At 35.2% G+C, this 25,148-nt stretch overlaps 1 protein-coding gene across 1 annotated transcript in view; it reads left to right on the plus strand.

The window, feature by feature from the left end:
• The window catches only part of LOC121327622, a 31,486-nt gene extending 8,185 nt beyond the window's left edge, over window positions 1-23,301 (plus strand). Inside the window, exons 2-14 of the mRNA XM_041271735.1 lie at window positions 865-1,188; window positions 3,086-3,382; window positions 4,414-4,707; window positions 7,316-7,478; window positions 8,615-8,778; window positions 9,902-10,183; window positions 10,407-10,691; window positions 13,251-13,532; window positions 13,629-13,761; window positions 14,231-14,391; window positions 14,814-14,898; window positions 22,786-22,819; window positions 23,041-23,301. Coding sequence (XP_041127669.1) covers window positions 865-1,188; window positions 3,086-3,382; window positions 4,414-4,707; window positions 7,316-7,478; window positions 8,615-8,778; window positions 9,902-10,183; window positions 10,407-10,691; window positions 13,251-13,532; window positions 13,629-13,761; window positions 14,231-14,391; window positions 14,814-14,898; window positions 22,786-22,819; window positions 23,041-23,199 — 2,663 coding nt within the window. The 3' untranslated portion in view covers window positions 23,200-23,301. The remainder of the gene's footprint in view (window positions 1-864; window positions 1,189-3,085; window positions 3,383-4,413; window positions 4,708-7,315; window positions 7,479-8,614; window positions 8,779-9,901; window positions 10,184-10,406; window positions 10,692-13,250; window positions 13,533-13,628; window positions 13,762-14,230; window positions 14,392-14,813; window positions 14,899-22,785; window positions 22,820-23,040) is intronic.
• Window positions 23,302-25,148: the final 1,847 nt, after the last annotated feature.

Consider the following 25,148-nt stretch of genomic DNA (forward strand, 5'->3'; position numbering starts at 1 on the left):
CTCTCAATTACTTAACTATACCCTAATTTAATTGATAATTTGCTTAATTATATCTTTTTATTTGTTTTCAGCTCTTGAGCAGTTGCATATTCCAAGTTAGCCATAATATTTTATAAGTAACTTGAACTACAACTGTGTAAGAACTGAAAACAAGAAAAAAGGTATAATTAAGCAAAGTATCAGTTCAGTTAATGGTCTAGTTAAGTAATTGAGAGCTCGGTTGGAATGAAAACCATCAGCCACTGGGGGTCCCCAAGTCTGAATTAGGGAACCCCTGCTTTATACTGTATAAACAGGCTTGGCTATAATACTTAGAAAAATGTTGGGCAAAAAGTTTGGATGTTTACTCTCCATTATAATCATTTTTGAGCCAACTAGTATTTAAAAAAAAAAAAAAAAAAAAGATAAGAAGACGACAGTGAATCTGAAACCCAGGTACCCAGAAACCCAGGTAACCACCTGCTGCTGTGAATGCATTTAAACCTGGTCTCTGTTCTAGAAATTTGTAGCTGCTTAAAAAAATATTTTGGTCTTTCAATTATATTTAAATTGCTGTTTAAAACAAATGTTATTTTACATTATAATGTTTTCGAGTCTGTGAAAGCAGAAAAACTTGTGTTGGTCCACCATTTGTGAGTGTAAAAATTACTTGGATATCCAGATATGTTATTATTTTCTTTTTTTTTTTTGGAGTGAAGTGCCTTCTGTCTTTCCCTGGAAGTCTAAAGGTTATCCCGTTATGTTGTAAATGTGCTGCATGACCTTGTACTACAGATTTCTCTGCAGATCTGTTAACAATCACAGTTGTCTCGAAATATTTTTTGTGAAGGAAGTGTTAACCTTTTTTTCTTTTTTTTCTAATAGTATCTGAGAATTCCAAGAGGATCTTAATTCAGAAAAATGTCACAGGTCTGCTGGGTAAAGAAGCTATCTTACAATGTGAATATACTGGAATGGAAGAAGTATCATATTCCAACTGGTTTATAAAAAAAGACGGCGCAAAAGAAAAAGTGGCTGGCTATACTGCAAAGTCCTATGTAAAAAACCAACGCTTTAGTTCTCCACAGTCTAACAAAAATCTAACTGTCAAGATTAATAGAACTCAGCTTGAAGATGAAAAAATATATATTTGTGCTTTCTCTACTGATTCACAAGAACTGGAAGAAACACTCTATCTCACAGTTTTAGGTAAGACGTTTTTGCAAATTGTATTATTTTTGTGTGATTGATATGATTTTTTTTTTTTTTTTTACAAACTGTCTCACACCTGATAACAGGATGTGGTGCTTAAAGAAGCAGACATACGTGCACAAATCACATCCTCTGGGGACACAGTCTGCTCTGTGAAAACCAACAGCGTTTGGAAACTATTTAAAGATCCTGTTGTTTTAAAACACCTCAAGTAAAAGTAACTCTTATTATGCATTTCAGTTGATCATGTCTGAGTTATGTGTTTGATTGGACATTAACATGGTGGCAGCAGATGGATTAGCTTCACAATACATTTCTTTCCAGTGCAAGCTTAGCACCTGATAGCACGTTAAAGTAGCTGCCCCTTACATTTTCATCATGTTTGCAATCAATCTGAGTGGTTCTTATTCCATTTACTGTTTTTTTCTATTTTTTGATAAGTCAATGTTAAGGTGTTTTCAACAGTAAAGGAGCTTTCAGTTCTCGACTTAGATACACGTGACAGCTAGAACCACCACAATGTCTTTGTAAACGAAAGAGCCAGAGATATCTAGTGATCTGTGACTTAGACTTTCATTTTTTTCTGGTACAAAGCAGTGCTCCAGATGCTGCCGGAACTATTGATATCAATCAAACTATTCCGAATGATGGCAATGGACAGTAAAAAACACATCTATGAAAAGAGATTTGGTGCTGCTTGTGTTTTTAATTACAAAAATGAATAACACAGATTGTTGTTTCTAGAGCTCATACATAACTATTAGGTGTATCTTGCTAGTGGTAAATTTGTTATTCATTAAACCCCCTCAACATTAGTTGCTGTAAAATAGAGAACTAATGGCCAACTCAGGTAGTTCTGCATAAGAATACATGTGATATTTATCTGTCAGGGATATCATTATATTGCACTGACAAGGATCTGAATGCTGTAAAACATGCAAATAAATGACCCTCTACAGTTGTTATGCATTTAATCAAATATCCCAAAATGTTTTGAAGACAGTGTATGTGTATTATAAGGTGTTAGGCACTACTACAGTGTGAGAAAGTGTTTTTTGTTATGCTTCATCACATTGCTCAGCCAGTGATTGTAGACTTTGAGGAACCTCTTGTCTGAGGTTGATTAACTCAGTTATCCTTACACTGTACCAACAAGGGTCTTTTTCTCATAGATCACAGCCAGTATGTCTAGACAACATGCAAATCATAACACAACAAAGTTAGCTTGCTGTGACAGCCATAAAGGTTTTTGTTTTTCTTTTGGAAGCTACACTACACTAACAGATATGAAAGTCTGTGTGCCCAAGCAAGATATGAAGACTTAAGTGAGAATATAGAAGCAAGTAGTACACAAAATGTTTGCCTACATTCTAGGTTAGGCTTTAAATCATTTGGTACAATGATGCACAGAGGAATAATAATTGGATCACTTACAGATAAATTTTAGCCTTGTCCTATGACTGCACCATAGCAAAGGGCCAGGGTTGGGTTTTCTGACCTTTACATTATAAGCTACTATATGTATGCTTACAGATGACATTGTCTGCTATATATAGTCAGCATCAAAACATTTAAAAATGAAAAACGTATAGTGTTTTTTAAACAAAAAAAAAAAAAAAAAAAAAAAAAAAAACACCTAGGGCAGGAATTTGTAATCTAGCGAAAGTGCACAGAACAAAGTAACCAAACCAGAAATAAACAGCTCAGAAATTGAGTTAAGATTGTGCTTCTGAGTCTGAAGTTGTTTCCTATTAGTTTTATAGTTGTAGTGGGTGTTTTTTTTTTCCTTTTAGACAAATAGCCCTAAAAACAATTTTGAAAACCTAGCTTTGAGAATCCAGCCCTTTATAGCCAACTGTTTAAATATATTTTCAATTCTTTTCAACTTTTAAAGTTCCACCAGATGTCTACATATCCAGCTCGGCACAAACAGAAAACGAAGATGACTATCAATCTATTGAATGTGCAGCCTTCAATTCCAAACCAGCCGCTAATATCTCCTGGGTTGTATCTGGCCTTATTGCTGAGAGCATTAAACAAACAACAAATAAACACTTAAATGGCACATTGACCCAGAAGAGTGTATATAGATTCCCTACCTATTTACATGAAGGAAAGGATATAACTTGTATGGTAGACCACCCAGCATTTACTGAGGTAAAGACAATGATGATACAAGTGCCATCCTACAGTAAGTATTTTTAATTTAATTGAAACTCATTCTATGTGTCATTTGGTTTAATGTGTTTCATTATATCTTTCCAAAAGCAGTCTGGGTTGAACAAAACCTACAGTGAATACACAGTGTACAGGTCCTACCTTGCAAGCTTGGTTTAAATTTGCCATTTTAGAACAACAATTGAAAATGTTACTGTTTAGTATCTTAATTGCTTTTTAAACTCAAGAGAGGTCTGGGTAAGAGTTTATATGGGGCAGCCGTGTTGTAACGATGCAGTAAATAACTTTAGGAGAACAAGGCAACACAATGCAAAAGGGCTAGTTAATGTATCCTCTAACATGGCATTAAACAGGAAACACCTCACTCAAAACTATTAATCTTGATAGCACAGGTACAGCTGGTATTGGAAGTCTTCGTCTGGAACCATTTGTTTAGTCTTGGTGAGAGTTTCTCCCAGTACTTATGGCCTATCCTGGATATTCACATAATCTCCTGTGCTCCTATGAGAAAGGTTGAAAGAAATATTTGTGTTTCCATACCTGTAGAAGCCCCTTGTTAAATGTGTAATAAGGCAGAAGTTGGGTGCAAACCGGTAACCACACACATGCCTTAGCCACTATGCTAAAAAGCCAGACTCGTCTGCATTTGTGGCTATAGCGTTTTTAACCTCAGCTCACCAAAATGGGCAGAATCCTTAACAACAGGGCACCACACAACCCAGCCTGTTAACTGTTTCCCTTAAAACTTGGTTATGAAATCTGAGTCACCGCTCCAGAGGTAACACAGGGCAGCAAACCCACAACCAAGCCTATGGAAGCGAGAGTCTTAAACACTTTTGAAAAGAGCCAAGCCAGTCTGCATTGGTTACTGAGCTTTTAACTTTATTTCACCAGCCAGGGACAGAAACTGTAACAGCCCTGCATCACTCTGTTTATTTTTTCAGAAGTACATTCAGGATCAAATGTGTCCAGTATTTCTTCTACAAACCTGAAATGTTACAAATTCTGACACTACTAAAATGCATTATTTTCTTTTTACCAAAGCTGTCCCGAACACAACCGTTCAAATATATACAACAAATGAAAATGAAACTGAATATAAAACTATTGAATGCACAGCAGCTAAAGGCAAACCAGCAGCAAAGATCACTTGGGTCCTCCCTGAAAACAAAAGTGGGGAAATCAACTATGGTATTACAGCAGACAATGGGACCAAGACAGTTACCAGCACATATCGATTTCCAACACATCTGCATGAGGGGCAGAACATCACTTGTGTAATAGAACACCCTAAACTTTCCATTAAAGACGTGAAAACTGTATCACTTCCAGCTTATTGTAAGTATTGATTCAAATGTAATTACCACATAATCATGGCTTTGTTCTAATCATATATCATCTATGTTTGCTCTTGAAATTGCAGTGCATTATATAATTAGTTGAAAGGATGGTGAATGCGTTCTGTTTGTTTTTTAGTTTTATTTGTATTTTAAATGTATAAATCATTGAGCTGAAATAAAACTAATGTGCTTTGGGTAGGCTACACATGTTACAGTATATTGTGAAAAATATATATAAAGCTGTACAGTACAGTAGTAAAATCAAATGAACGTTCTGGAAGACTCATTGTTAACTTAATATCTTTCACAGAAAATAATAATTTGATTGCTTGTCTGTTGCTTTCTGTAACAAACACATGTTGTTATTGGTTGCCATGTTTCATAGCTATGGGTGTTCATAGAATGCAAGCACACTCTTCTCTAACCGTTAAGCCTGAGCTCAGCTTTGTGGACCACAGCCTCAAGTTAAATAGCACAAGTTAAATACACCACGTGGTCTCAATATAGCAGCACAAAACACCCAAAGTGTCACGACTGCCACTGAGCACAGTCTAAAAAAAGAGTGGCCAAGGATTGGATGAACATGGGGCCCAACTCCCCAATTTTTTAATGAACTATTTGTGAAGGACCTTTTTGAATAATTAAATCAAGTTTTCTTCCCATGAAACCCTTTACAGCTGTTTTAGAGTTGATTTGTTATTTAATTTAAATTTTAAAGCACTGTTTAACCAACAAGAATATTTCTAAATATACCTCAAAAAACTGTTTTGCGAATAGGGTTCCAAGGAGACAGAAATTCTACCTTTCACATCTAGAGCGTAGTCCTTCCAGGGTAGGCTTGAGACAACCAATCTTACAGCCAAATCTTATCTTATCCCTGCTCTGTTGATAAATAGAGATTTAGTCTCCTGTGCTGTCATGCATACCGGAATTGATTAATAGTTCTGGATTGTATTTCCTTTCCTTATAGGACAGTACACCCTAAGATAATCATGGTATTAAAAACATGCCAAGATAAATGTTGCAAAACTAATAGTGAATTATACAGCTTTGCTGCCAAGAAGCATAAACAGGAACAGATCATTATACAGGCCAACAAGGTTCATTTATTTGTTAAAAAGTTTTTAAACTAGAGCATTAATTATCTATTATTCATCACAGTATACACTGTAATGAGATTTAGATTGAAAGACACATATTCTCATCATTCCATAAACAGTACTGTATTATTTAAGTTTTTAAATAAATATACAATAAGGTTTGCGTTTTCTTTCCACCCAATCTTATTTTTCCATGTTGAACTCATGATGTTTTTCGTGCTCTCTTGATTTGAGTACTGACTCCATTCATGTGTGAGCAATGGTGATTGCTGTCTGAAGGGTGTGCGGGCTGCACAGTGTTATTATTTTGCTCTGCTTATGTGTTCTTTTGAAATGAACAATAATCATGTTTATCAGGTGCATTTTCTTAACTACAAAGCACACATATATGTGTCGTCTGGCAGATTCTCTTGTATACAATTAGCCCCCTCCCCTTTTCATTAAGTTTATTGTGGCATACCGTAACCACAGAGGGTTCATGTCACTGGTTTGGTAATGTCTTTCCCCACGCATTGAATATTTTTGAAGAACCCATGCTTTTTGTTAATCCCACTTAACAAGCAGTACACACTTAAAGAAAAGCTCCTTAAAGAGCAGCTGTTACACCAGAAACATTACATTTTCCATTAAAACAGATTAAACTTCGCCAGTGTTGGTAAAGGAAAAGTACAACAAAAATTGTACACCCACACACTAATGTATCTTCGCATTCTGTGTTTGGTTTTGATCCATGCACAAAACATTGTGATTGTCAGGTTACCACCTCATGTAAATAAATCCAGGTAAACAAACACATGCGCTGAATGGAAAGGGTAGCTATCAACTTACAAATGTAACCCTTGCATAATATTTTAATGTCATTATTAAATTATATATTTAACATGTAGAATAATATCACCATTTTCCAATAAGGACCTAGGGGGCTTCTTAAGTATGTTTCTGGTTCGCTGTAAGTCACACAAGGTGGGTGTCAGACATCAAAACCCAGCTTATCTGCTTACCATCTTCTATGTCTTGGCTCGTCAGAAACAGCAAATCCATTTCATTGCATGAAGCAGTAAAAGAGTTTGACTTTACTGCCATCCTGTTGCACAGCTGACTGGTTGCTAATGCTTCGATATAGAACTTGAGTTGGAGCCTAATAAACATGTTGCTAATAAAGGTGAGCACTATATCACAGTAGTGTGTGCATTCCTAGAATAAATACATAGTAATAATAAACAACCCTGAACTTAGGATATAGTGTGGTAAAGAACTAGCAAGCACGGTTAGAGCAGTATTGTGCAGAATTGGAAAGCAAAAATGTGCATGGTAAAGAGGAACTCTGACTTCAGCTTCAGTTCCTAACATATTAGATTGGCTGTGCTTTTTCCCCCCCATCACTGTCAAATCATTATTGTGGGTACCATAGAATGTTGCTTTGAGATTTACATTACAATGCTGTGTGGAGATTCACAACGTGAGGATGATTGACATATTCTGAAATGTACATTCCTGTCCCGGCAGACCTTTCCTCTATGCATGTGCGGGATGGAGAAACTGTAAACAAACCAAATCCCATTGAAAATGAGGTCATGTATAGAGTAGTGCTGAATTTGGGTCAGCGTAATCAAACCATTGTGATAGAAGTTGAAGGAAATGTCCCCCACTATACATTGAAATGCATCAAGTAAGGATTTTTTTTATATTTCATATTACTAGAGTGCAAGTAATAATAATAATGATTATGCAGTACAAATAGGTAAATAATAACAAGTTGTTTTGAAACAAACGTCATTTTCCCTAAATCATATAAAGTGATCATATCTCTCACGTATCAGTATTATTTGCTTGAGATACTCCATTGCCCTCTAAGTAAGATTGTTTTCTAAACAAACCTGTATTAACCCCTCCCATTACCTGGGTTAAGGGTAACAGTATTTTATAAATATATATATATATATATATATATATATATATATATATATATATATATATATATATAGAGAGAGAGAGAGAGAGAGAGAGAGAGAGAGAGAGAGAGAGAGAGAGAGAGAGAGAGAGATATGTACTGTATTTTGGGTGAAACTACTTTTGATTAAAATATATTTGTTTTTTTTTCAATGAAAACGCTCACACACACATTGACACACAAAGTCACATTACTCCTTGTTATCAAGATTACAGATGTTTATTTATACTACATCGTCAGAGAAATAACTGAGCCATAACTAAGTATATTGCTATAACAGATAATTAAAAAAAAAAAAAAACTGATTCCAAATTGCTATTACTATTCAGAAAGGTCAAGTTAAAAACAGTTTATGTTTAATAGTAATTCACAACTGCAACGTTCATCTTTTGTTATTTATAATAAGTTAATACAATGTATGTGGGGTGTTGCTTTACAGTCCTCCAAACTTCAAGATGACATCACTTATAATAGTAAGGGACGATCTGCACACTACTTAAGTTCTATTAACTGATGCTTACGGAAATCACATTTACCCTGTCTATAATAAACACATTTCCATTTTACAAAACTATAACCAAAATGAAGATAACAAAGGTATAATATTACTGTATTAATGATTTCCCTGTGTAAAGTGGCTTGAGGTGTTTCATTACATGAAAGGCACTACATACAGTAAGTCTAAGCTGAATTGTGTTGTGTTGTATAAAGTAGATTAGAGTGATGGCTCCAAAGTAATCTATTATCCTGTACTCAAAATATGACCGATTAGAGTGATTGCTCCAAAGTAGTCTATTATCCTGTACTCAAAATATGACTGGTTATTCATTAATACTATCGCAATTTTAATTTAGACAGAATAATTCACTTCCACTTGACATAAAAATGGTGAAAAATGGCATGTTTTTTAAAGGACCAATTAAGGAAAGCCATTCTGGGATTTTTATTTGTATTGCTTCCTACTATGGCCATCAACTGTCAGTCCCAGTGGAAATACAGGTCTGTTCAGAAAAGCCAGGTATGCAATGCTTTCACATATTATTATTATTATTATTATTATTATTATTATTATTATTATTATTATTATTATTATTATTCATAATATAATATTATTACGACTTACAATTATCGGATAATTTGAAACCTATCAAATAATCTTAATAATATGTGCCTATAGGGTACCATGTCATATGACAATAACGCTACCCATTGGTATCCAACTATACAAGTTGCCTGTCTATAATTTAGGGTTGATTTTATAGACTTATTATACACGGTGGTGGCACTAACCCATGTGGTACAGTATACTGTAATACAATTGCCTGTCTATAATTAGGTTGATGATAAAACTGCTCACCTGAATTATTAAAAACAAACTCCACCAGTACATGAACACAATTACTCGTCATTTATGATTTCATTTGAACAAATTATTACTATTATTATTATTATTATTATTATTATTAAACATGGTGAATGTTAATTAGCCTATAAACTTTGGTATTTTATAGACTTATTATACACGGTGGTGGCACTAACCCATGTGGTACAGTATACTGTAATACAATTGCCTGTCTATAATTAGGTTGATGATAAAACTGCTCACCTGAATTATTAAAAACAAACTCCACCAGTACATGAACACAATTACTCGTCATTTATGATTTCATTTGAACAAAGCACTGCCAATACCATATCAAACAACAATGGCCTGCAGATGTAAGTACTCTTAGAAAAACAAAAAGAAATGACCTCAGCCACATCCCCTCTGTGGGATTGCTAGGCAGTTTAGATTGATTCAGCTCCACCTGAGGCTGTAGTTCTATCTCAGGTTTCTGGTGACAGATTATTATTATTATTATTATTATTATTATTATTATTATTTATTATTATTATTATTATTATTATTATTATTGCTGTTGTTGTTTTTCATTTTGTTATTATTATAGAGCCTGTTATTTAGCAATGGGTTTAGAGGCAAGCAATGCCTTGCTAGATTTTATGATGTTCCAACATTTTTTTTTTTTTTCAGAAAAATTGATTGTGTTTGTCATTGCCCTTGTTTCTAAATAAAGCCCTGTGTGTCTTTGGTACATATTAGTAAAGACAAATAGCAACAACTGTGTTTCTTCCACATTTAGTTCCACCCAACATTAGCACTCTGGTGATCGATGAAGGAGAACATAAAGTCATTAGGTGCATAGCAGCCAACAGCAAACCAGCAGCAAGGATCACTTGGCATCTGCCTGGAAACCTGACTGGAGATGTGATGTATAACAGCACATTTGAAAATGGAACACACACGGTTACTGGTGCTGTTAGCTTTTCAGCAGACTTGCCTGAGGAACACAATATCACTTGTGTGATTGAACACCCAGCCTTTGAAGCTCCAGAGACCAGGATAATACACATTCTTACATCCTGTAAGTAGCTGATCTGTGGAGATCCTCTTAACTTATGCTTATGTATTTAAAGGACAACAACAATATAGGAAACAACAACCTTTTGTTGGACATGATAATTTATTAGACACGATTAGCACATAATTTTAAATGATATATTTACGCCCTTAAACAACAAAGAACCCACCAAATGTGCCGAGTCTGTAAATAGTTGTAATTGTTTATTTCTTCTTTACTTTTACAGTAGTTCCTCCAAACATCAGTTTTATGGTATTAAACGAAACAGAACAAAAAGTAATTCAGTGTATAGCAGCCAATAGCAAACCAGCAGCAAAGATCACCTGGAATCTGCCTGGAAACCTTCCTAAAGAAATAATGTATAACAGTACATTTCAAAATGGCACATATACTGCAATTAGTGCTTTTAGGCTTCCTGCATACTTGCCTGAAGAGCACAATGTCACCTGTGTGATCGAACACCCAGCACTTCATGATCCAGAGACCAGGACAATACACATCCCTCCATGTTGTAAGTAGATGCAGTTTTTTTAAACTTTTCAGAAAGGGGATGTGTATGGTAAAGCATAAATAGTGTGGTAGAGAAACATAATGTGTTGATTGTTTTGATGGAGAGGCGGGTAGTAAAATGGTAAAGCATGTTTAGGATAAATAAAGTAAAAGACCAGAATGCAAGTGTAAGCTAACCATTCAGAAAATGAGAAACATGTACAACTGTGACATAAGATTGACTAATTACAGGATCAACATTTAGATAGATGAATGAGAAAGGCAAACTGAGCAAATTGAGCATAACCTAAACACTGACATGGCGATAAGGCCTAACTGACTAAGTAGATTTAATACAGAAATGTCAACATAGAAATATTATGAAATGGTAAAATAAATTTACCATTTAAAAAAAAATGCTAAAAAGAACAAAGTTAATCAAAATTGTACATGTTTTAGAATCCCAAAACAATGGATCTGTTTCTGTCTTTGAAGTTCCACCCCATATTACAGTACGGAGTGTGACACAAAACAAAAAAGACAAAGAATGCACAACTGTTGAATGTGTGGCGACCACCAGAAAACCTGCTGCAAATGCACATTTCCTTCTTACTTATATTCTGGGCAAACCATAACCTGTGTGGTAAATCACCCATCACTTGCTGACACAGTCAAGAGAAACATAAGCATTCCTTCATACAGTACGTTTTTATAGTATCTTAAGCTTCACAACTGTTCTTAAATTGTAGTCCTCTGTCACTGATGTACCCATTTTGGTCACTTGTATTTTTGTTTCTTTGAACATTGATATAAATCAATAAAGCCATGAGACTGAGAAAGTTTAGAAACTAAGTTATATTCTCTCTGTAGTGCATGTGGGCCAAATTAACTTAAGGGGCATAACTGCCAAGCAATCTCTTTAAGTGGAATACACATTTAAAAAAAAAAAAAAAAAACTACAGTGACCGAATAGTTTTGTCTGCTATTAGGCTATCTGGCAATATATTATATTTGAAGTGTTTGTTACAAAAAGAAAGGTACCATATAATTCTTTAAAGGAAGTGGTGACAAAAAAGGTAAAGCATGCAGGAAATTAGCTTGTGAAAGTGTTTTGTTTTTGTTTGTTTTTTTCTCATAGGACCTTCTCTGATGATATTTTTGAAGACAGTGGTAAATTACTCATTACTTATGATTGCATTGCTAAACTAAAGCTATAGCAATGTTTATAACCTTTTTATATAGTATACAACTCATTGATCAGCCAGTCGGGGTCTGTGTTGAGCACACATTACCCCATAGGTAAATGCCCACTATTAAAGCTAACAGACTCAAGAGTCTTGACACTCGCTTTAAACATCGACATAAAAAGGCCAAAATCTAAATTTAAAACACATTTAAAAAATGTCTTCATTGGCAAAAACATGCATTTATTTACAAAATCATTAATATCCTCTGCAGCGGTTATTAGATAATTTACCTTGTTTTTCTTGAAGTGCTTTTGCCATCGGCTCGGGACTTCTAACTGTCACCGCGTTAAATTAACTAGCAGATAATGGTTGTTGGCTTGAACATTGATGCTGAAATAATATTAAAGTATATATCTTCATTGCTTCCACCTGTCCTGACTGTCCATTATTGTAATAATTAAAGCAGAGCCCTATGAATAAAACAAATATTCTATCTTGTATTCATATCCATAATGAATAATCTGATGTAGCTTGTTAAACATCAGTTGAACCAAGATCTGCTCTGATATTGGAACCACTTAGTAGGACTTACTGGCAGAGATCTGATCTAATTTCCAAGAAGAGAAAATCACTCTCAGTCTAACAATTGATAACATAAATCAACAGAAAAGCACAATTTACATTCAACAAGGCATGGTCTCCTTGATCCATGCTCGCAATGTGAAAATTAACTTGAATGCAACAACCAATGCCATCTTAATTTCCCAATGATGGGCCTTATTTCTTCAACATTATGTGAAAATAAAAACAGTATCCTCTTCCATCCCCATGCTGAACTGAGGGTCGAAAGAGGATCTTAAGTGTTTACTGGAATGCACATTAATCCTTAAATAAACAGAAATGAAGCAAAGCAGTGGTTCAGGCTGGGAACTCACTTTTAATCAGTTAATCAAATCAAGCTTATTAAGTGTCTATTGAAAAAGCTGTACCATATCACTAACAACATAATTACTTGTCCAGTGAATGTCAGGGAATGTATTAAACTCTTACCTGATCCATTACCTCCCCGCTGTGAGTTAGAGTTTGCCTCCTTCTCCCCAGCCTCCACCTGTTTTTTGGCTCATCTAAGGGGGAGGGCAGCTATCCTGCCCCCCTGCCCATGGCTTCCCTACAGTCAGCCTCTCCACTTATCAGAGACAAAATATATGGGCAGGGGTTCCCCGAGGCGAGGCCAAAGATGTATTATATGTTAAATGCTTTATCCAAGAATGTATAATATGCATAACTATGTTATCGGGTCTTAATCTGTAATAAATATTTTATCTATCGCATGACTTCCCTGACTGATTTGTATTGTGAAATTTACTATAAAAGTCTTTCTTGATTATTTCCAGATCCAAATATTATCATTAAAAGTTTTTTGGCTACACCAAAAAACACACAAAATAGATTAGCTGTATGCCAGTCCATTGGGAATCCAACTGGAAAAATCTTGTGGGTCCTACCAAAGAATAATACTGGAAATATAACATACAAATATGAAAATGGAACAGGAACGCTTACCAGTATCTATGAATTTCCATTTGCCCTACATGAAGGGCAGAACATAACTTGTGTTATTAATTACGGAGAGCGTCTGGCTGCAGAGAAAAGGATAATACACATACCTCAGTACTGTAAGTACAGTACTCTTTACCAAATCAAACACTACACCTGATAATCTTTCAGTTTTGCTCCTGCAGCACACAAATAACATTTGGTTGTACTTGCAGATATTTCCTCCATAAAAGTATTACACGAAAGTCAACTGAATGGCAAAATAATCCTGCACAGGGGTCGTCAGAACCAGACAATTGTACTGAAAGTGAATGGCAATGTACCGCTGTACCATTTAGAATGTAGAAGGTAAGATAAGATACTACATTCATAAAGCAAACCTACAATTGTGAACCCATTATGTTTTGAATGGAGACAAAAATAGTCAGTTACATTACATATAAAAGCTGCAATAATGGAGAACTCCACCAATAAATCAGCAGCAGACCATGGGAAGACTGACACTCTGCTTCCTAAGGGTTGCTGTCTTAGCAAGTCTGTAGATAATTCATGTTTCCACAATGAGTCGGCCCAAGGAGTCATCCACGCCATTCCTTTCTCATGGTCTGCTGTTCCATTCAGTTTATAGCAGACAATATTATTACCAATAATATAATGATGGAAGGTGGACATTTTCTATGAAAAATTGGGCCTTATCAGTTCAAAGAGGCTGACGTATTGCTTGCCTATAAGAAATGTTTAATATACAGTAGGTTGGCTTTGATGATGCTGAAATTCACCATCCATGGTCATAGACGTATATATTTTTATATCTTAGGATGCATGGTTTGTCTCCCGTGAAACTGCTGGGAAATGCAATATTCTTTGAAGGGCCTTTTAAGGAAAGTCAGTCTGGAATATACATTTGTGAGGCATCGTTCTACCATCATCGAGCTTCTGCTCAGATTGATATTAGAATTACCTCAGAAGACAGATCCTGTAAGGTTTTATTTAATTATTTTTAATTTCACAAAAAGTTTGCAGTCTTGATTACAATCTTGAGAAAACATGTAGTTTATTAAAGATTTTATTAATTGTTCACTGCCATATAGTGCATTTCTTTGTGTTTTAAGTGGCTGATGGTAAGTCTATAGCTGATATGCACAATACAACTGGTACCATATTAAAGTAGCCATTCCAGAAACATTATGAAATAAATAAAGAACAAATGCAAGTTATTCGTTGTTGTCTGTAAATGCATTATATGCGGGGTACAACTGCACTTGCTGGACTTGTTGGTTTTGTCTTAGTTTTTTGTATTATTATGATGTCATTCTCTTTTAGCAATCTTTTTTTTTTTTTTTAACTTAAAAACAGTATGTATGTTTTTATTGAATCTGTTGTTTTCATTTATTTTGTAGGGGAGTATATCCTGGTATGTTTTTCAGCAGCAGCAGGACTCATGATAATTGCAACAGTTTTTATTTACATCATTATCAAAGTCTGGTAAGTAGAAATAATACCACAAAGGTAGAAGGTGCTCAAATATAGTAGAACACAGTGCTGTGAGTGCTCGAGTAAACAGGAAATTCACTTACTCTGGCAGATGGCTATCAGACCATTTTTACCATCTTGGCATGTACAATTCATAAACAGGAAGACTTAGGGTAACTGCTGGCACGTAAAGTCATGTTCTGTATAGCTGAAGGAACCACAACTTACCATTCACACAATGAAAAAAAAGCTGTGTTTACAATGTTAAGTTAGTATCAGGTCAAAACATTGTGAGACAGTTGCTCTTATTTCAGGAACGTTTTAACTAATATTAAGGTCAAATTAATGTTTTGCTAGGTTTGTTCTTCCTACAGTCCATGTGTCATTACTGGTAGTCAGGACAGTGTTAAATATATTGTATAACATGCCATTAACTCACTGCACTTTCATACATGGACTGAGGTGTACAGTGTCCGATAGTGGGAAATGTGGATACTAGTGTGGACATTGTTTATATAATATATACAATAAGAAGAATATATAAGAATGTATTTCAGCCAGACAATGTAATTAACTAGATTCAACATATTATTTAAACTCACCACCTCATTCGGTTACAATTTTTATTTTCGTTTTCACATTTCTGCTCTTCCTTTTCTCCTCTTCTGCTTTTCTCCCCCCTGGAGGGCTGTCACCAGGTGGCATCCAGCCCTTATTTCTTAAAGTGTATTAGTGACACCAGCTCCAAGGGATCTCAAAATATGTGGTAACTTAATGTCATTTTGCCATGTTACTGGCATGTCTGAATAAAAAATGTCTCTACTGTGGTTCTACAGTATAAACAGTTTTGTCTGTGCACAAAATGAAGACATTCAATGCTTTATCCGTAATGATTTTTAACAAGGCTGTAAAAACCCGGCTTGTGGAAACTCTCTAAATTTGAAGACCTTATAACATTGTAATCAGTCAAGTCAAGCGTCGAAAAAGAGTGGCATTTTATTGCAGTTCAATTCTTGCATAATACAAATATGGAATTACTGCTTTAAAAAAAGAGGGATAAATAAATGTTCAAATAATCATTGTTAATGAACACAATTAGAGAGCACATCCTGTCAGACTCTTGAAACAGGTATGCTGTGAAGGAGCATATGACTAACAACTGAATGCATTGCCAAATAAGGCAGTTTGAAAAACTGTCACATCTATCACATCTAGATCAAACCTAGCACAGTAAAAAAAAAGTATGATAATTACATGCTTCATCAGGTTTTTGCTGAAAAAGATTGGACAAATCTCTCTCGTAAGCTCTCTGTTTCCTTGATCTATTTCCCTACTATAGCAAAGCTGTTACTTTGCCATAATCCATCAGTTTATTTTCCTTTGTGAGAGAATATTTTACACACCTGATGCCCAAATAATTGGAGGGAAATTCTCAAGAGGATCTTATCAAGAGGCTCAGATGTTCACGGCTCAAGTCTTATGCGTGGTATCTTGTATATTAAAATATTTAATTATCCGGAAGGCATAATAGTAGAGGTCTATCAGTTTCACTTCCTCTGCAAATACTATCAGCTTTGAATTTGTATTTTGACAGTGTCATGACAGTTTGTGGAGATAGTTACAATCATTATCTATAACTTTTCATGCGTTTTCACATACAAGCAATTGTTTTAGATTATTTGAGATAACTATGCTGTAGCTCGTAGGGCAGGGTTACCATAACAGTGGTGGTTTCCAATCTGTGATATGCAATGCAACGCTTCCTTGCATTTTTAGACAAATAAGTCTCAAATACATCCCATTCACAATAAAGGCAATGGCGATGCGAGGCTGCACCAGATGACGAATAGAAAACTGTATCCTCTTTAAAAATATGCAAAATATTTATTTTAAAAAGGTTGCAAGTTATTACATTTTCAAGAAATACAGAACAGCTAGGGGCTGGTACATGTATTGCCCATTTATTTCCCTCTCAGATCCCTTGCTTACTAAATATCTTGGATCATTGAATATTAAGCGTATCTGAATCAAAAATATGCAAATCATTTTAATAAGCAAGACGCTCCCTGAATGTTACTGTGCAGAATTTTCCATCCCACAAGACTGTATACCTGTGCTAGTCATTGCAGAAACTACTTTTCGAGGTTAAAAGAAGGACAAACATCCTATCCAGTTAGCAGTAAATGGATAACATTTAGGGCCCGATTATGAAGAAATGTGATAAAACACAAACGTAAGCATTTTATGTTTGCTCCGTCCCCTTCATGTTGTGATTTTGAAGGGTGCCTATTATGAAAGAGATTATCTACATCAATATATTTAGTAACAGGAGCTCTGAGTGGGATCTCAGATTCACATAAAAATACAATACAACAACTGTCATGCACTGTTAGGGGTGCACTATTTATATTCTGCAATCCTTTAGAAGACAATGAGTGCAGAGGATAATGTGTGTCTAATGCATTTACAGGAAGCTATCAGGGTAGCAGAGTTCCACTGGGGTGATAGACAAATAATCTATTTTATAATAACATCATCAGGCAAGTCCAAATGTGTCAGGTCTGGTCACACAGCAATAGGAACTAAATGCCAAGAGGCAAGCAATTTTGTAATTAACAGTCCAGACAATGACATTTAGTTGAACCCCTACATGACAGTACAAGTGTAGTGGGAAATATAGTGTTACCAGTAGGATGATGTTATTGGGTTAAGTCCAGTGAAAGGAGTGACTCAACATTTGTGAGGAATATGCCATCAAGGATGATAGCTGGGCTTATAACTTAAAAATGAAGACATTCAATTGGCATTGATGAAATTTAATGTTTTCTTGTAGCTAGATTTTAACCAGGCTTAGAAAGTAAAGGCCAGTGGCTTATCCAGAGACACTTTCACTGTGCCAACAAAGCTGTTAGGTAATTCAAAAATGAATAGAGAATGAGAAAGTCTATACAGTACACTACAAACAGTATAATTTCAAGTCACAAGTGCAGTAGTACAGTACTTGATAAAGTTCCCTTTTTATTAACCACGAAATGCATGTCTGAAGTTATTGGTGGGCTGTGATTGTAGAATGAAGATAAAACTTCTAGAAGACAACTGTTTCAGTCATTGTTTTTAATGGTATAGATGTCATTGAAGTTAACAGGGTCTTGCACTGAATAGGTACCTTAATGCTCTAACAGGGTATTTACTGTAATACACCTTCATTCAGATTTTGACAACTTGTATGATATGTGCTTGCCCTTGTCTTCAATTAAAATATATTGGTTATTTCTTAACCAGGGGTGAAATTTTGTCGGTACTCACCAGGACTCATTTCACTGGTACCGGGACTTACTTTATCTGCTTTTCACCCAACGTGCATGCATTCCATCCACTCTTATGCAGTCCACTAGCTTTCCATTTGAAAACAGTTTGGTTTCATAAACTAAACAATCATTAAAATATTTTCAAAATTAACTCATGGCAATGGATGATCTATTTACCTAAATTCTTGGCAGCAAGATCACAAGACGTTATTTGGCAGCTTTGGTGCCAATCATTATTAAACCAATCGGTCAGCCTCAGCTATGATTGGTCAATAACATTGTCCGAATATTGCACTGTCGGTACCCTCCCAATGTTGACTACTAATTGTTTAAGAAATAGAAAGTAAAAGATTATAAGTGACTAGAAGCTCCTTTATACGGTACCTTTAAGTACTATAAGTCAGACATACAATCAATTCTAAACTTCACTGGGAGGCAGTGCAGTGAAGCCAGCACCGGTGTTATATGGTCTCTTTTTTGTTCTGCTGAGAAGCTTAGCAGCTGCATTCTGCAAAAGCTGCAGGTGATTTATGGCGTGACCGAGAAGCTCAGCGAATAGAGCATTGCAGTAGTCAAGTCAGGAAGACACAAAAGCAGGAATTAGTTTCTCAGGATCAGACAAAAAGAGAAATTACCTAATTTTAGCAATGTTTCGCAAATAGTAAAAGGACACTTTGGTGACATTGCGAATATGCAACTCAAGGGATAAATCAGAGTCAAATAAGACCCCTAGATTTGTCACTTCCGTTTTTATGTTTGTTTTACTTTGTTGCTTCTAGTTGCTGATGAGAACCCAATAACAGAACATTTGTCTTATAAGAGTTTAATTGTAACAAATTGTGGAATTCATTTTCACATTTACTGTGATTACAACGTTTGGTGAAACTGCCTCCCATGTATATATCTTCAGAACAACATCAGTGGTTTGCAAGGGTGTGTTTTTCAACATTGTCTCGTAGATTTTAGTTGAAATCAATGAAACTGCAGCCCCTGTGTCCAATACGATTTTCAGTGGTTTTCCTTCTATTACCAGTGTAACACAAATAGGGTCTGTTTCTTGCACATGCAATGCTAATTCAATATCAGTATCATCACTAGAAACTCTGTCCGTTTTGATATGATGCACCCCTCTCTTCTGAAAATGAGCAGACTGTGCTTTTTTTTCCCTTATGTGCCCTCTGTCTATCAAGCTTTTTTGACTTGCACACACGTCCTATATGACCTTTCTTGCTGCAATTTCGACACGCCTGATCTTTAAACCACCAATCATTGTCATTGTAATTGTCCTTTCCACAACGTCCGCATGTATTAGCCTTTCTAGTAGAAGAAATGGATAATGTATTTACCTTCAGGGAAGCGCTGAGGTGCTGTGCCTCCCGTGCAGCTGTTTCCATAGACACAGCTATCTTCATTGCTTTCTTGAACATTAATCCCAGCTTCGATAAAAGACGCATGATGCATCTTGTATGACGTCACTTTTTAAACCACATAAAAATCTCGTAATGTGCCATTTAGGTTATTGTCAAACTCACAGCATTCTGCTGACTTCTTTAAAGCAGCCAAGTACTGCGTCTCGGACTCTCCTTCTTCCTGATTCCGTTTATGAAAACGAAACTTTCAGTGATCACAACAGGCTTGGGGCAGAAATGCACCTGCAATGCTTCCACTATTTCAAAGGTTTTGTCACCCGGCTTCTCCGGCACTATGAGGCTTCTTAAAAGAGTGTATATGTTCCTCCCCATTACACTTAATAACACCGTGTGACAGAAATACAATGATTCTTGGTGGTAAGTCTCCCTCCCGACGTGTGAAGGAGCTAAGCAGCGAGAACAGAGTTCTTTGGACAGGCTGGTGTGACAGTTCTTTCCCCGGGTCAGGTTAATCGGCCAGTCTGGAAGAAGGCGAGAGTCCGTTGCAAGAACATATTGACTCGGAAGGGAAACAACGTAGCAGATGTAGATTGGAGAGGCGGTTGCTCTAGTTTACCAAGAGGTCATGCGTGACAGCATAAAAGGGGATGGAGAATTGTAATCTGTTCCTTTGCATTGGTTTGTAGTGAGTAAGAACCAAGAAGGACAGAAAAAGTGAGAATATTCTGAAATCATGAGTGTTGTTTTGTTTGTTTGTAATTGTCTCGTCTTGTCTTATACGTTACCAGACAGTTAACACAGTTCCAGAGCTGTCGCTAAGGGCCAGCACGAAACCAGACAACACTGCACCTTTGTCACTAATATAAACTGGTAATACCAACCACTAGCACTACTGCACGCATTCAGGACTGTTAACCGTGTTTGTATTATTGTGGGACGGATATTGTTTATTATTTCGGACTGTCTGTTCTTGTATTATGTACCCTGTGCTTTACACACTGGTGTGTATTGTTGGAGAATTATTGTTTGGTCGCCAGACCTGGAAATACAAAATAAAAACATTTCCAAACTGGATTATAATGATCTCTTTCACGCACTGCATCACTCCTGCACCTGTATACAATCAACCACTTTGCCACATACCGCCACTTGTTTGCCTTCAGTTATATAATTTGTAGCAACAAAGTGCTCGAATCATTCGAAATAAGTTGTCCACTGCTCCACACATCAAAAACATCAATAGGTCCTATGGTAGCTGCCATTTTTTCCTTGTCTGTACTAGCCTCTTAATTCAGTAATGTAGAATTTCAGCAACCAATATTTTAAGCTCAGTATGTGATGACTTTAGGTTCAGTATGAAAGTCCTCATCACCACCTTATATTATGTACCACTGGACCTGTCAATATCATAAACTAGACACAATTACATGGAGCTGGGCTGTTGAACAGAATCCATTTTATTATACTCTTAACCTATTCGCACATACACATATGCGCAGTTCAAACATAACATTGTTCAGCCCCCATGCGGTAGTAAACAGCAAACTGTAACACTGTACCATTACTTTTTTCTGGATGGACAGAAACACAACAGAGAAGCACACAGAATATATCATTGTAGGATAAGTAATAAGTAAAACAACAACAGGGAATCTAAGGCTATCATTATAGCATGGGCAGGCCTTGTTGTAGGTGAGTACCCAGGTCTGGAAATTTATCATTTCAGAGGATACTACTATGGAGATTAAAATGGCCAAGTCAAGTACATCATTTTTTTTTTATAATCGTGCTGTCTGTTACATTAAACATTTCAGTCCCTATTGTGCACTGTTCGACAAAGACCTTTCTGCATCATTTATTTGTTATAGCATTTTTTTGTTATAATATCACCTCTTTTTTAGGATATCTTTAAACAAAACTCTCTCTCTACAACAGTTACTGCATGGTGTAATATTTCTTAATACTAATCATTTAAGATTAAACTTAAGTGTTATATTACAGTACATGACTGAATGATACATGCAGAGGGGTACAAAGCTTTCAGTATTTCCAGCTTCTTTCTTTATGACGAATTGATAATATTTTATCATTTTTAAGGCTTAGTTTGTGTTAAAAAATTATCGTGTGCCAATATCTATACATTTTAGAAGTACTTGCACGTATGAGTACCTGTACTTTTTTGTTGAATTTCACTTCTGTTCAGAAGTTCAGATAAATCTTGGGATTACAAAAAGTAGGACAGTAGCATAATAAACTAGTGTGTCTAAATTCCAAAACCAAACTCAATCAAAAGATGCACTAACTCCCTTTTACATCCTTGATTTTGGTCCTGAAAACATATTTTTAACTTTAAGTTTATTTTATATACTGAGATGCTAATTAAAGCTGACTTCTGAAATTGTTATATTGTTTCTTGTCAAACTTTTAAAAGTTTATTTTCGATGAATAATGCAGACAAATTGGAAGATCTGAATCACTCTCAGAAGATAAAAAAGTTGGAAGATAAAAAAAAAAGGATTTACAGTTTAGACATTGCATAAAATAATAGGCCAGGTACGACAGAAACTAGTTTTAAACACATTCAGTTTGTCATGCCTTTACTGCCATGGAAATGCTAGGGAATGAACATTTGTCACATGTACCGTGTGCAAACAATATTCAGAGAATGAAAGACTTAGGGTTATATAGTTTTTAGGTGATTTGTGATGAATTTCTCCATGCTTGGGACAGGACATGAACCTGTGCAATATTGCTGCACTAAAAGATCCAGGCTTTATTAGCGCAGCAGGACACCTTTATACATACATGCTTAGATGCACCAAGAACCATTTCCTTTGTGTTCAAAGTTGAATTTCTGCCTGCTTAGTGTCTGTTATTAGGTATTTGAGTTGTTGATCAATTCATTTTTTTGCTTTTTGTTTTTGTTTTTTTCTGTTTACTGTGGTTTATGGTGGCCATATCATTTTTGAAATATGTATTTCACTTACAAATGTTTGATTGTAAAATGTTTTTACTAGTACTGAATTCCTAGACCTAGATGTAAAACAGTATATTTATTTCAGTAGCTTTTTTTCCTTTTTTCCAAAAGAGTACTTAAAGACAAATACACTTGCCATTGAGTTACATTGTTGTTCTCTAGAACACATTTTACCTATGGAATCCTAACTTTAATAGTAGTTATTTGTTCTTAAATATATTATTCATTTATTTTGTTGTTTCAGTAAAGAACCCAGTCAAGATCATCCTAAATCTAAGGTAATATGCTGTTTGTTTGTTTTTTGTTTGTTTGTTTGTTTTTTTTTACTAGATTTAAGCATCAATGCAAAGTTCATTAACAGATAGTTAATTGACCACAGCAACACTTTCTTTAGCTGAGTGGAGCACAATTAATGAAAGACATGGTAAAATATCTACAGGTATTGACTGCTGCAGCGGATATTAATGCTAAACATTCATGTTTTTCTCTTTTCACTTAGAATTCTTCCTGTAATAATTCGGGAGATTCTATGGAACACCTCACCCACATCTTGCTTGAGCAAAAATCACCTGCATTACAAAAGAATCATACAAAAGAGAAGCAAGAAGAATATACAATACATTACTCAGTAGTTATTGACCTAAAAACTTATGTTTAAAAAAGAATGTGATGAAACCACTTTGAAGAATAGTGAAATGAAACATTCAGACAAGAACCATATATGTGCACTTTTTAATGTACACACACACACACACACACACACACACACACACACACACACGTGTATGTGTGCGTGTGTGTGTGTGTGTGTGTGTGTGTGTGTGTGTGTGATGAAAACAGTTGCCTTCCTGGATATTTGTTATCAGGAAGCTAGATAGATAGATTCATAGATTTAAAAAAAAAAAAAAATCACTTAAAATCAAACTTAGAAAAGGGCAGATTTTTTCAACCAACAGAATCTTCTGAATGTTTTTTTGTTTTATATTACGCTATATTATTGCTTTATGTTTTTTGTAGAATATAGTTTTATCTAACCTGGGTTTACACCAAAACAATATTGTTGTTCAACAAGTTGCATTAGACGCATCTACACATTTTTTATTGGTTGTGGTGGCCAACTGCAGAGAAACTTGAAAACAACCATTCAGAATATGGTACAGGTCAAAGCTGCATGTGCTTTTGCCTCAAAAATGGATACATTATATTGTAATGAATGTAATATGACTGTAAAAGAGTCTGGCTGCTTAAGTGGAGCAGAAGGACATGCCTTGACTATGTGCATGCATGCACCTGGAACCGTCGCACATTTCAGCTCACAAGTGCTCACTTTATTTGCAACATGATGAGCTTCCATAATGCCTTTTGTGTTGACCAAGCTTATCATGTTTGACATATTTGGGTAACACTTTAAGTTAAGGTGCTGCTTATAAACATTTTATAAATATATAATATATGCTTAATAACTATGTTATAGAGTGAATTTAATTATAATTCGATTATTTATGTCTACCAAATATTGGCCACTTTATCGGAACCTGACTTAATGTCAAAAATTTTCCCCTGTCAAAACCTTGGTACTTAACATGAAACCTTACAAATTGTATATCAATACATATACATGGATATACCATAAATAATGGTATTTAATACTCTCAACGTATGAGATATTGCATCATATGTGGTGTGGTTGTGGTGTGTGTGTGTGTGGTATATTTATATATATATATATATATATATATATATATATATATATATATATATAATAAAGAGTACCTTAATATAAAGTGTTACCCATGTTTGTTTAGTTCATGCTTGAAATCTTAAATACTTTTTTTTTTTCGCTTTTTCTTGCATGTGTTTTACTTCAAAATGTGTACTGAATTTGATTTTACTGTTTTTACCTACAATGATCTTTTCTCAATTAAAAGATTGGGGTTTTGGGGGTCCCTGAGTGGCTCAGCAGGTAAAAGCCGGTGTGCTGAGTGAATCATATAGAGAGGGGAGTGCAAGTTAATTGCCCTGGCGCTCCTGTGGGTTGGGGAGGTAAAATCAAGAGGGACTGAGTCACCTCACAGCCCTAATTGACCAGGCACTGGGATCAGAGGATGCCCACTTCTCCTGAACTGCTCGTCTGCCTTTTAAAGAATTTGAATACTTTCACTTTTTTTGTAGCTTTCAATTTTTTGCTTTTAAATGTTTTAAATGTATATTTTTAAATTTGTCTAAACATTTTTTTGCATATACCAGTACTGTATTTCTTGTCTTAAGTTTAACTTGTTTTAAATAAAATGTAATAAAATCAGAGCATTATAAAAGAGTAGAACTGAAAATGAAGTATTATTAGTTTTCATTTTAGTACTATGTGCATATGAGTGCAGATGTTTAAAATAAAAGTCTTTAATAAAACTACAACTTGCAATTGTGCTTGTATTTGTCCTAACGTTTCAATTCCAGGGGAAATGAGTCTAAGTATACGTTGGATTCACATTTAAGTTTGGAAATGGACAGGATAGGACCAAACCACATGATGACTTTGTCCTGTTGAATGTGGATGAGGCAGAAAAAAAGTTTTGTAAAATACGAACACACCCATTCCAATAGATTTTC

Source organism: Polyodon spathula, chromosome 15, assembly GCF_017654505.1.
Source record: "Polyodon spathula isolate WHYD16114869_AA chromosome 15, ASM1765450v1, whole genome shotgun sequence".
Taxonomy (NCBI): domain Eukaryota; kingdom Metazoa; phylum Chordata; class Actinopteri; order Acipenseriformes; family Polyodontidae; genus Polyodon; species Polyodon spathula.